General features: G+C 37.9%; 1 protein-coding gene across 2 annotated transcripts in view; it reads right to left on the bottom strand.

The window, feature by feature from the left end:
* Window positions 1–13,671, bottom strand: part of MAMDC2 (MAM domain containing 2) — a 154,218-nt gene that overhangs the window by 16,775 nt on the left and 123,772 nt on the right. The window contains exons 10-11 of one of the 2 annotated variants that reach the window (XM_065907986.1): window positions 6,359–6,452; window positions 4,195–4,347 (exon numbers count right to left, since the gene is read on the bottom strand). In XM_065907986.1, the coding sequence (XP_065764058.1) occupies window positions 4,195–4,347; window positions 6,359–6,452 (247 nt within the window). The remainder of the gene's footprint in view (window positions 1–4,194; window positions 4,348–6,358; window positions 6,453–13,671) is intronic. The other variant, XM_065907987.1, reaches the window with a different exon arrangement.

Genomic DNA, 13,671 nt, shown 5'->3' with positions numbered 1-13,671 from the left:
GACAGAATATGGACATGAGAGCCCAGCATTCCTGAGATATAGTCCCTGCTCTACCAATCATCGCTGTGTGGCCTTGGAAAGGCATTTCTCCAACCTTCAGTTCTTTCATATGAAAAATGGATACTTTGACTTACAAGTCATGGTAAGGCTGTGTTATTGATTGAATATTTATTTCCCCTCCTTCCAAATTTATATGTTGAAATCCTAACCCCCACTATGATGGTAATTGGAGGTATGGTCTTTGGAAGGGGTTAGATCCTGAGAGCCAAGCTCTCATAGGTGGGACGAGTATCCTTATAAGAGTCCTCAAAGATCTCACTTGCCTTGTCTGCCATGTAAGGACACAGCAAAAAGACTGCTGACTATGAACTAGGAAGTGAGCCCTCACCAGACCTCAAATCTGCCAGCACCTTGATCTTGAGCTTCTCAACCCTCAGAACTGTAAGAAATAAATGTCTGCTATTTAAGCCTCTGAGTCTCTGGTATTATTGTTATAGCAGCTTAAACTGACTAAGGATATAAAGATCCCAGCACAGAGCCTGCACATGGTAAACACTCCATAAATGATCAGTAGATGTTATTATTTCCTTAGAAGGATAACTGTTAAAGATCAAGATAGAAAACTCCAGCACTATATTATCTGTAGGTAACCCTGGGCATAGCATAGCAAAACTTGCAGCCTTTGCATTGTTATACTTAGGAATAAAAAGGTATAATCTGGAAAAGATTTTATGTGATTAGAAAATTGAAAGATATCCCAAGACCCTTTAGGAAGTTTGCATTGAAACAGGTGAAATAAATGATGGAAAAAAGGGAGACCCTAGAAAAATTTACTGAAAAATAATCAGAATGCTCTGTATTCTTCACCAGAGAATCTAATATTCTGTGGTCAAGTATTTTCTGGGAATAAATATTGAACACACTAAGAAGTTTTTACATTACAATTTTTGTTATGAAGTTTCACCCCAGTCAGCTGAAATATTCTTCAAAGTTTTCAGAGAGACAAAGCAAACACAATCATACCATTTTCTTTAAACAAAGCCACACCCAGTAAACTAACATGTGCCCTTACATGTAAATAAAGGAGCTAAATTATAAGTAATGGAATATCTACTGCATGTACTTTTGTCAGATTTTCATAAATTTTGTCTTTAGGCAGGAGGGAGAATGTCATCCCCAAGATGATTAAGTTTAAACTCAACCATCCTTTGAAGTACATAAACAGACAAGTAGCTATAGTTATTCTCATTTTCTAGATGACATCACTGAGACCTAGAGATTTTAAGTAACTTTTTCAAGGTCTCATACCTAGTGAGTGGGGAACCTTGACTCCAAAGTTCATGGGTCTGTTATGTCCTGGATTGGTGACCCTCCCTCACCCTTTTCAGAGACTCCCTCCCTCCACTGCTCCTTATTTTTGTTTTGTCTTCTCTTCCGTGTCCAAGACATTGCACAGACTGTCACCCAGAAAATTCCCCCGTGGTACTCTACCACAGCACAACCCTCTTCTCAGATCTGTTGTTACTAGATTTTTTGGTGTCCCTGAAAAATGGAAGAGAAGCTATCAACTCCCTCCCCAGAAAAATGTACATAACAGACAACATCATGATTATAATGGACTCAAACTAAAGCTGATTTATTCTTGATACTTCTCTATCCCTCTCAAAATTTAGTTTCTCTCCATTACTACATTTGCCATGGGTCTTACTAATTAAGTGGTTATTCTTAAATGCACCAGGGAGGGCTTATCGATTCATTATTCCTTCCAAGGACGTTTTTGAGCCTCTGTAGTGTATAAGGTACAACAGTAAGTCCTGTGGGGATTCATGCAGGAATTTGATAATATTATGCCCTCATGAGGCTTTCCTCATAGCTCAGTCGGTAAAGAATCTGCCTGTAATGCAGGAGACCCAGGTTCGACTCCTGGGTTGGGAAGATTCTCTGGAGAAGGAAATGGCAATCCCATGGAGATGGGCAAAAATGAAAAAATGGGCAAAAATGAAAAAAATAAAATAGAGAAGAACTACACAGCCATGGCAATGTCCATGGAGAATCCCATGGACAGAGGAGACCGGCAGGCTACTACAGTCCATGGGATCACAAGAGTCGGACACGACTTAGCGACTAAACCACCACTACCTGCCCTCATTACACTGCCAATCAGAGTTAATGAGGCTAATTTTTTGTTTGCTGATTTATCTCTTTTCACTAGATTCAGTGTTGAATGGCCACGAGGCTGCCACTGCAGCAGCCTCTTGCTACCATGAGAGGACAGACTGTTTGCAACTGGAGCCAACTCAGAAAAACCAGAGCAGAGAGGTGGAGAGAAGGAGGTCCCAGTGACACGGTTTTATCCTCTACATCAAGCTGTGCCTCAAGTCAGCCCTAAAATGGCATTTTTTTTCCTGTTACAAACAGCAACAAACTATTTCCAACCAAAATAGTCTTAACATATGCACATCTTTTTATTATCTTTTTAATTTCATTGTCTTTCCAGATATAGCCTCACATTCTCTTAGAATCTTCTCCTCACTGCTGGAAGTAGAAATCTGATCTACCTTTGAACAAAGGCTGAATCTCTTCAACAGCTACCCTAGTTGATGCAACACTGTCCCAGAATCTCTGAAGTAACGGGAAGAAAAGAGGTCAGTGGTAGGACCAAGCTTCACATCATCTTCTTAGGCAAAGGTGCATTTAGGATCCAAGGCCAAATGGATACTCACTACTCACAGGGATAGTGGCTGGCACCAAGTGTTCTTGAAAAGACCCAAGTCAAAACTGCCAGGAGGGATGCAAGTATAAAATCTACGTGAGTTGTATCTCTGTAATACAGGTACTAGGGAGAAAGAGGGTAGCCACAGATCATCAGCCAGAGAGTACAGTGCCCAAAATGGTGAGATGCGAGAGAGCCAGTACTTAGATATCTGTCATAACATAAGGCATCCAAGAAAGAATTTGAAGAAACGCTAAACATTTTAGAAGTTATTTTCCTTTAATCCATCCTCCACTCACTCTGGCTAAAGGATCCTGACGATGCTGGGCAGAGGAGGAAGTAAAACAAAGAAAGTTTAAGCACAGACAGTCTTTTTTACCATCTCCAAACTATGAATCAGGCCCATGCTGAGGGAGAGAGATGATTCGATTGAATGGGAAACTGAAGTCGTCGTTTGAATTGGACATCTTAACACACCTGAATGTGTGACTGCTCTACTACCTCAACAGGACTGGGAAACTGTGGGATCTGCCAGGGGTGGGAAAGGGAGAATTCTCCAGGGTATGTTTGAACAGAGCGTTGGAAAGAAAAGACAAAGCTGTTCCTGATTGCACCCCACCAAGTTTCGCCAACACAGCCAATATTTTTTGTTGTATTGCTGCTCTGTGGTGTTATACCCTAGGCTTATTTTTGAGGCAGACCATAAGAAACAGCACTATGCCACTCTCTGTAAGGACCCTTCAGGAAATATCTCTTTAATATTAATATCAGGGATAGTTCTGCGTTGCTGGACCAAGTGATGTGCTTTTATCCAACTGGTGTTCCTAGAGAAATTGAGACCCTCAGTGGAAAAGGTCTATTCTTCAAGGAGTATTTTATCATGGACATTGTTTGCAACTGCTGACACATGGTGATAAGAAGTAGAACAACTTTTAGTCTGGCTTAGTGTAGTTTACACATTTCCTACAGAAAAATGCACCACTTTATTGCCTCCAGCCCTTGGTGGACAACTTCATCTGTTTCTAGCCTAAGAACACAGTAAATCATGTTTTACAGATGACTTTTCCATCTTGAAAAAGCTGAAAAGCTTCTGGAAAGTGAGGACTCACACTGATACATCTTCCCTGTCTGCCAGATATTTCTATACTAGGCCTCAGTCCTGGGCTTCATTTTAGACCACTATTTTATTTTTTTCATTTTTGCCCATCTCTCTTTTATTTTTAAACCTTACTTCTAATTATCTTTGTGTGGATATCTTTGTAAGCTCATTTAAATCCTTTTTGCATCTAGATAATGAGCAATATAATAAACAGAAAGAATGATTTTAAATGCACATACTGAATTACCTATCCCATGTGTGTAATATCCCACATGCAGTTCACTCTAGACACCTTAATTTTCACATATGAGAATGCAGTAAACAACCCCTAGAAAGCTATTTCGGGTTTCCTTAGGAAACAGTACCATGTGGCATAACTCACCTACCCCAGTAGTGTGATCTCCCTTTGGTCCGGTGTAGGAGGTGGGAGTTTCTCCCCTCCTCCTTTGCCAGCTGCTCCGGTTTCTTCTCTCCTGAGTAAATATACATTCATCTTGTTCAAAAGTACACTCTCCTGGTGGAGGCAGGAGCTTCTCTGCAAGGAAACAGCAGGTGTTGTGACTGCTGAGGCTCTTTCAATGTATATATATTCCAAGACTCACTGGAAACCCACACTAATGTGTGGTTATCATCTGGCCACCTGCCCCACATAGAGAGGCAACCCACCCACCAGCACTCCCTCTAAGCCAAGCTCTTGCCTCTGGTTAGAGTCTGGACTTCACCCTGGTTCTGCCATAGAGGCAGAGAACAATCAGAAATCTAGATCCAAAAGTACTGGAATACTTTGAGAAAGAAACTTTCTCTGACTTGTGAATTTATTTGTATGAATGAGATTTTAAAACTCTCTGATAATTGGAGGTATATTGGCTTTATGGAAACATAAAAAGAATAAAATTGCAAGCAGGAGGTTTCTTCAGAAATCCAGAATGAGTGAAGGAAATCCTCAGAGCAAAGCTATAGTCGCTTTGGAAGAGGGAGAGAATGTGAAAGAATTATATGTGATTTTGGAGACATAGCTTAATACATGTGGAGCAGGTTACTGAATTTTTCTGTGCCTCGGCATTCTTATTTGTAATATGGGAATATTAACGGTATCCACTTCAGGGGGTTGTGAGGATTAAATGGGATGATGGATGTAAAACGTTTAGAACATGAAGTTCTCAGTAAATATTAGCTAAATAAATATTATAACTTGGTGTTAAAAAAAAAAAACTTGGTGTTTTTTTACCTGGAGGCTTATTTTCCATTTCCAAAAAACAAACATTTCTGTCTTTGGGTGTTATCTTCAATAACTCTAATAATGATTATATTAGAGTGGTGCCACCTCCCAACTTCTTGGGAACTTCTTTGGCTGAACTTGGTTGTACCTTCCTACATCTAGATTCTCCAATAAACAACCCATCTTTTCCTTCTCTAGCATGATAATTGTTTTACTTCATTTTATTTTACACACACTACAAGCTAATGAAGGCTCATTCTCTTTTCTATGCCTTGAGTGTATAGATTTTTATCTTGTTTTATGTTGTCCTTATAGTGCCACACAAATCAAAGGACTACAAACAAACAGTCTTTTAATTAAATAAACATGGAGATTATTCTCCAGTGCCAAATAGATACCACAATATGCCTGCTTGTTAAAGAAATGGATACCTCGTGACTTAGGATGCAGTGGTAATTAATAGATAGATACCAATGATCTGGGTTGAGGTATGCATAATTTTCTCATTAGACATAATGTCCAACACATAGCCATAATATTTGTCACTATCATCAATGCTTGGTCCATTGTTTCATTGTCATTTAATCCACTTAGAAAACATTTATTTTATTATGATTTAGAAATTATATGCTTAGCCTAGTATATGTATATGTATATGTACAATTTCATCAATACAACTTGAAAATCTGCATTCAAGTAAGGCAACAACAGTAATCGTAACAAGAGTAATTATCAAAGATGGTATCTGTTTTTAAAGCACTGCTTTGTGCCAGGTCCAAAGCTAGGGAGTTTATATGTGCTATCCTCGCTACTCAAGTAGGTATTACCACCTCTCTTATAGATGAGAATATAGGGGTCAAGTCATGTGCAAAGTCATACATTGCATTTAAGTCATCACTTCTAAATGAGAGAGGCACTTCTGGCAAGAAAAGCAAAGGACAGACTGCTGCTGCTGCTAAGTCGCTTCAGTCGTGTCCGACTCTGTGCGACCCCATAGACGGCAGCCCACCAGGCTCCCCCGTCCCTGGGATTCTCCAGGCAAGAACCCTGGAGTGGGCTGCCATTTCCTTCTCCAGTGCATGAAAGTGAAAAGTGAAAGTGAAGTTGCTCACTCGTGTCCAACTCCTAGCGACCCCAAGGACCACAGCCTACCAGGCTCCTCGGTCCATAGGATTTTCCAGGCAAGAGTACTGGAGTGGAGTGCCATTGCCTTCTCCGAAAGGACAGACTGGGAGAGAGTAAATCTATGTGGTATATTATTAGACAAACAGGACATGCCATGAATTGGCCAGGGAGACAGAGAAAGCTGAAATGACAGTCATCTTACCTGGAGACAAGCAGTTTCCCAACTCTATTGTAATGTCATCCAAGGCTACTAGACCACAGTCCCACAAACTTTTGCATAGGCTCATGAAAACCACCTGCAATAAGGAAAAATAAAACTATGAGTTCAGTTAACTGAAAATTGGAAACCCTTACATCCTGGGATGTCCACAGCACAATAGGAGTACAGAAGCAAACTACAGGCATGTCTTCATTGTCTGTGAACTTCTGACACAGTGGCGTGAGTAATGGTTAACCATTTATATATGAACTGGGAATCACTTCTTATTTTTTTCAGCACAGTCAAGCTCTCAATGATACAGTGTATATACTAATGCTGAGATTACTTTGCATTCTTTAAAGAACTGAGAGAGGAAAGCAAGAGCTTAACTGGGTGATAGAGGAAAACCTGTCAGCTTTTAAATATTTTCCCCCAAATAGTCTACAAAGTGCATACAGGGTTGATGGCAGGTCAAGCATTTTTATAAACATTTCTAGTGCAAACACTACTGATTTTTTAGAAGTGACTTCCTTACAACGTGCTTCATTCATCTGGTTAATGAAGTCTCAGTGATTCGCCACCTGAAGACTCAAGTTCCATTTCCAAAGTAAAGATCTACATCCCTGGGTGTCATCACTAATAAAAGCCCTAAATGCACCTATTTTATCAAGTCAAACATTTTGCATGTGAAGGAAAAATAAATCTCTACAACAAATTATTAAGTTCATTGTACCAAAAAGAAAGAAAAGTCTTGGATTTCTTAAAACAATTTAAAAGTCTCCTTTTCATATATAGGATGAGCAAAGAGCACTTTTCAAAACATTTTTGTTAGATTTTCACTGCACTTTGCAGTGTACAAAGTTGCTTCACATGTATAACCTAACGCTTAATGAGCACAAAGTCTCTAGTCCATGTTCAGTCCCTCAAATACAAATCTTAATTAAAAAACAAAGAGATACAACGAAAGAGCAACCCAAATTATAAGCAATGAGAACATTTGATTTTTTTTAGGTTCTTAAACCTAAAAATCCTAAAACTTTTTTTAGGTTCTTAAACCTTTTTTAGGTTCAGGATGCAATGTCTTCAATTTACCTGTGTTATTGGTAGGATCCCTTTGGTCTTTGATGATCAGAGCCACCAGAATATAGAATTTATTTAAAAAGAAGCTGAAAAAGTCACATGATAGTTTATCACCATGCAAAATATAAAATGTCTTAGCCCAATATCTTCAGAATAACTAATTATAAGATGTGTGAAAGTTTACTGAACTGGATTCATATTACTATAAATTATAAGAAAAAGACAGTTTAGAGATGTAATACATAACTCTGTGTGTGTGTTAGTAGCTCAGTCATGTCTGACTCTTTGTAACCCCATGAACTGTAGCCTGCCACACTCCTCGGTCCATGAAATTCTCCAGGCAAGAGTACTGGAGTTAGTTGTCATTCCTTTTTCCAGGAAATCTTCCTGACCCAGGGATCGAAGCTGGGTCTTCTGCATTGCAGGCAGACTTTTCACCATCTGAGCCACCAGGGAAGCCCTAATATATAACCATATGTATCAATATTTACAAGGAACAAACTAAAAGGGGTATTTTGGTTTTTTCATTTAACTTTTGTTCATTTTCTTATCTTTATAGATTCTAGAGATGATCTGACTATGTAAAATATATTACTTGCAGGATTTATACATAGGAACTTATTCTCCATTTACAAAGCAGAGGTCTATGTCATCAGCCCTGAGTGCAATTCCATTTTTATCAGTAATTTTTCTCGTTCAATGGGAAGGAATAGTAATCTGCCTTATAATTTACTGAATTAATTGTGCTGCAGATAAAAATCTTGGCTTTCTTTTCCTTTGGCAGCTTTAAAGTCTATTTTTGACATGAATAGTGAAAAAGCACTTTTTCAAAAAGATTCTTTGGTACTGAAATGATTCACCATGTAAATTATTACCTAAATAAGACTCAAACATATGGCATGTAAACATATCCTAAAGAGGAGAAATGTTATCATGCTTTCACATGTCTACTACACCATTATTTTATAATGACCATAAAACCAAGCAAGCAAGCAAGCAAACAACCCAAGATTTCAAAAACAGAAGAAATACACAAATCATGGTGCTGAAATCTAAAAAACAGGCCATTATTAACTCTGATGATTTGCAAATATTATCTAGTAGTAGAGAATATATTCCTCTCATAATGTTAAGTGATGAAAGCCAGTGATAATATTATTAATAAAAATTAATAAAATAAAATTAAATAATTTAATTATTTAATAAAATTAAATTAATAATAAAATTAAAATAAAATGAGATAATTACATCTAACTCATCTAAAAATACATAGAAAAAAACCTTGAAAATTTACTAAATATATAACACTTTTATTAGGTTTGAGAAATTGTAGGTATTGAATAGAATTTCCTTTTAGTTTCTAAACATTCTTTAATTTTGTTATATTTATAATTGAGGAAAAAGAAGGAATCAAGATATCTATAATTAAGTTGTGGAATAATGGGCTACTGTTTTTCAGATTGGCATTGTTTATCATAGCAGCTATGAGGACACGTGGCTATTGAAATTAAAATTAAGTAAAATTAAAAATTTTCTTTCCTTAGGTGTACTAACCACATTTCAAGTACCCAACAGTCACATATAACCAGTGATCAAGTGAGTTGGTCATAGCAGATTTGTAACATTTCCTCATTGCCTAAAGTTCCAGTGGATAGTGCTTCCTTTTGGACATTCCGAACAAATTTGTGAACTGTCATAGTGGGTTAAGTGAAATGTTAGAGATATTCTGGACAACAGCAGACCACTAGGTTATTACTGTCTTAGAACTCTTTCCACACTGGCCGGACCACTTGTTCTGTCTGATGTCTGACGAAAGATTCAGTCTGCTACGTACCATATTCAAACTATGGCCTCAAAGCGCAGGTCTGTTTGGCAGCTGTCTGTCAGCATTCCAACACACAAAAGAGACCTGACAAGATCACTTGTTTGCTCTAACACATTGGATTTCCACCCTGCTATTAATAGCGATGATAATGTCAGTTCCTATTTTTGCGCTGCCGTCTTTCATTTTGAGGGCTACTTGAGGTGGAGAGGTTATTTTGGGGTAGTTGATGACTGGGTAAGCTGATGACTGGGTCTGGCCGACACAGACAAAGAGAAAGTCAAACATTTTGGTCTGTTCTTAAGAACTCTGTCCTGGGTCCTGTTAAGAATGTGGCAAGAAAAAAATTACCCGTAGTCTAAATTCTTAAGGGGACTGAACTCTTGTTTAATTACAGATCTTAAAAAAAAGAAAAAAGTTTATTTCATTTTAGGCAGCATTTCAAAGCAAACAATACCTCTAAAGAATGGGAAAAAGATCTCAGGCAACTTAAATGTATACTAGTATCTATTTGAAAGAGAAGAGGGACGAAGTGACCTGCTGTCCCTTAGACAGATCTTCTTGATTTTATGCAAACCTCTTAAAAGTTAGGGGAAAATCAGATTTGTGTAAATCAGTTTGTTTTAGTGTACTAAAGGTTCTACTACTTTGGGACTAGTGTTACATTAAAATTTTTGTTTTGATAGAGAATATTAATTATTGAAAAAACTTAGCTAGACTAATTTTGGAAGGCAAATAGGCAGTGAATGGAGAGCTATAAACACACATTTGCAAACAAATCATTTTAAATATAATCAAGTAAGGTTAAAAAACATGATTTAACTTACTTTTTATCATACTAAAAATAGACATTATACCTGCTCATTTATCTACAGTAAGGTGTTCCAATCTTAGCACTACTGATATTTTGGGTCAGATAATTTTTTGTTGTGAGGGATGCCCTGTGCGTTGCAGGATGTTAAACATTCCTGGTCTCTACTCACTAGATACCAATATCACTCCCCAAGTCATAACAATAAAAAAATGTCTCCAGACATTTCCAAATGCCGCTTTGGGAATGGGGGGCCAGGGAAAAATTTTGTTTGGCTGAGAACCACTGGTTAAGGGTAGTAGAAAACTATGTGGATTATCAAGCCCCATTTGCTAAATTCCTATTAGGTGTAGTCCCTATGTGAGGCACTTTCAGATTTGTTACCTCCTTTTGGAGTCTCAGTTTCAACCTGTTCATTCTCCCCAGTCAGTTGTTTATATTTTAAAAGTGGACTAGATTGAATTAGCTTGCTCTTCCTCACACCATTAGGTGGTAGTTCTAATGAGCATGAAATATCCTTAGGCCCTAGAAACAAAGGGCAAAGGAACAAAACAGTAAGGGAGATGAACTAACTCTCCAGCTGAATAATCATCATCGAGCTGATCAGGGCTTCACTGTGTCAATTTCCTGTTTCAGAAAAATTCAAATTGTCAAAGGGGAGTAGAATCTCTTCTTTGTTTTCACTTGTCTTCCTTTCAAAAAAGAAAGATCTACTCCCTCAAAGTAATAGAATGATAGGGAACAGATCTGAAGGGTTAGGGTAACTGAGCAAACTTTCCTCATACTATACAAATTATAATTCTCTTTTAAAGTTACCTTTTTTTTCGCCCCCAAGGAGTGGGAACAGTGGGGTGGAGGGAGAGTCTGTACAGACATGCAGCTACAAGGCTGCCTTAGTCAGAGGGGCTAGACTGCTGCTAAACCAGTAAAAGTCCAGAGAAGTTCCTGGTTAAAGCATGAGGGAAAGAAAAAGTAGAGAAACAGATAAGTCAGAAACTTATTTTCTCAAACCAAATCAAGCTGGATTTTTAAAAAATAATTAGGGTTACTAATTTTAACTTTATTAAGTGTCATAGTTTAAGTGATACCCAACACAATGAATGAGATTTTGCCGAGGGAGGGAGGATATGAAGCTTTGCAGGGAACTGTGGAATATATAACCACAAACTTTTGTTGTGTAGTTTAAAAAATATGGTTAGTATTAAATGGCTCAACATTAGCTGATTTGACTGGTTTTTCACTGTCTTTTAAAGTACGAGGTTGGCCAACAAGTTTGTTTGGGATTTTCCATTGGAAAATCCTTAATGAACTTGTTGGCCAACCCAATAGTTTCACGGCCTTCTGGAGATACATGGCTGGCCAGATTGCTGGGTTAATCCACCACCTACTTTACCAATTGAAGAGCCCAAATTGGGCCTATAATGAGAATGTAAATGATAGTTTCCAGAAACGGCCTCCTATCTTCACATAGAAACATTTCAATCCTACGCCAACAATACCATAAAATATTCAAGTTCACAAAACAAACTTAGGTTGTTTTAAGTGGTAGACCTCAATAATTTACCAGAGGGTTTGATTCTGGGTTAAATTTAACTTCTCTTCTGGTGAAGTTTGAAGTCTTTTGGAATCACTTGCACAGATAAATGTGGGAATGGTGACTACAGAGTTGGTAGAATAATTATTCACTAAATTACTATAATCTAGTCAGTGAAGTTCTAGAGCCCTTCATTAAGATGGTATTGACACAACTGCAGGATATACTATACTGTATAATGCAACTGCATTCATTTAACAGTTTGACAATAAGTTGTGAGAGAATTTTAAAAATAAAAAATAACAAAGCAAAACAAAAGTTCTGACATTAGACACTTGGCTAAAAGGATGGAATTTTCACAGATCCCTAAGGACAGAATGAGTGGAGCTTTATCGAGAAAAATGAGTGTAAGACTTTAATATTTTTAGAATCCCAGCCATGTTTGGGGAAATAGTTGCTGAACTGTAATAGCATGTCTCCTGCAGATACTATATTTGGTCTTCAGATCCCACAAAAGGCAGAATGACCATATGTTTTTAAATAAGTCTTTAGCTGACCAACCCTTTTTCTTAAAAGATCCATCTGGTTTTGGTTTTTTCTTTTTTAAAAGACCCATCTGATTTAATTCTGCTCTTGGCTTTCACAAGCAACAAAGGTTGAGCAGCTTCCAGCTTTACCCAGCATGAGTCCTGCTCATGCTTCCGTGCTAGGGTAGAGGGCGCCCTGTGGTAGATTCGCAGACCTGCAGCCCAAGTTTTTCACGGCTGTTTGGGTGATAAACACCCACATGATTCAGTTCACTGATTTTAGAAATCGACATTATTTTCAAATCATTTGGTCACAGAAAAGGTACCTCAGAATCAGATGCTTTTTAGAATGAGGAAAAGAGAGACCCTATGATATGAGCTCAAGGCCATACAATAGCCAGTTGTAGACCTAAGCATGAAATATCATACTCTGAATGTCTGCCACGGCATATTCCATTATACCAATCAGCTCATTTCCTCCTTTTCACTTTAGGTATTTTAAAATATGATTATGAAAGGCTTGGAACTCCCCAATTAACAGCATAATTAATAGCAGTGGACAAATACGTGTCTGACCAGCATTTAGAACTAGCTTCCTGTCATTTTGCCTTATGTATGTTATAAACTGTTTTTGGTCACCTGGCGCCAGAACCTGAATCTTACATCAGTTGGGACTAAATTTCATGGCTGGTGATTGCTGAAACCTCTCCTTTCCACAGGAGGTGCTCCCTCACCTCAGGGATATCCTTCTCTCTCTTAGCTGATGACCTTATATTTGCTTCACATGGAAAATTTACTCCACATGGAAAAAAATGAGGAAAAAAATGCCCTCAACTCCCCACATTTACTCCTTCAATCTTATCTTCATTTGCATTCATTTTCATTTCCTTTCCTTTGTTTTGGAAGCAAGGTCTGTCTGACTCCAAAGTTCATGTTCCTGTTTTTCTGGGACATAAATCCTGTACAATCCTGACAACTAGTATTGGGAGTCTAAATGGAAAATAAACATGAAAAGCCTTTGAAAAAATGAACATTAGACAAAGGTGAGATGGTATCATTTTCAGTGTTTTAAGGGCTAATTCCACACCAAAGTAATGAGGACATAATTACATATAATATTCCTATAAACCTTTCATCATCAGTAAAGGAAATAGGTGTGAATGCCTTCCTCAACATACAATGTGGTTTATCTCCGGTCAACGTTCCTTAGGGAGGACCTCTAGTTAAAACACTTCCCTGACCAACATAATGTAAGGGCCAATTTATTTCTTATGGATGGAGATCAAAATACAGACCTACTGTGACTACTTGGATGGAGATATAAAATGTCAGCCTTCCCAGAAGACTCAGAGAATGCAATCAACTGCAAAAAAGGTGGAATCTATGTTTTGCCTTGACTCTCAAGGGCTCACCCCTGCTCTGTATGAATTTCTCTGGGTCAGGAGAAGACAGTGACTTTAGCTAATACCCAAATAATGACTTCACTCTGCTTATATAAGAACCATAGAGACAGTTGTGGGCCTAATTTTCATTGATTTCCAG

The sequence above is a fragment of the Muntiacus reevesi genome, chromosome 17, assembly GCF_963930625.1.
Source record: "Muntiacus reevesi chromosome 17, mMunRee1.1, whole genome shotgun sequence".
In the NCBI taxonomy this organism is placed as follows: domain Eukaryota; kingdom Metazoa; phylum Chordata; class Mammalia; order Artiodactyla; family Cervidae; genus Muntiacus; species Muntiacus reevesi.
Note: the sequence above shows the minus strand (reverse complement) of the source record. Positions and strands in the feature narration are given on the sequence as shown.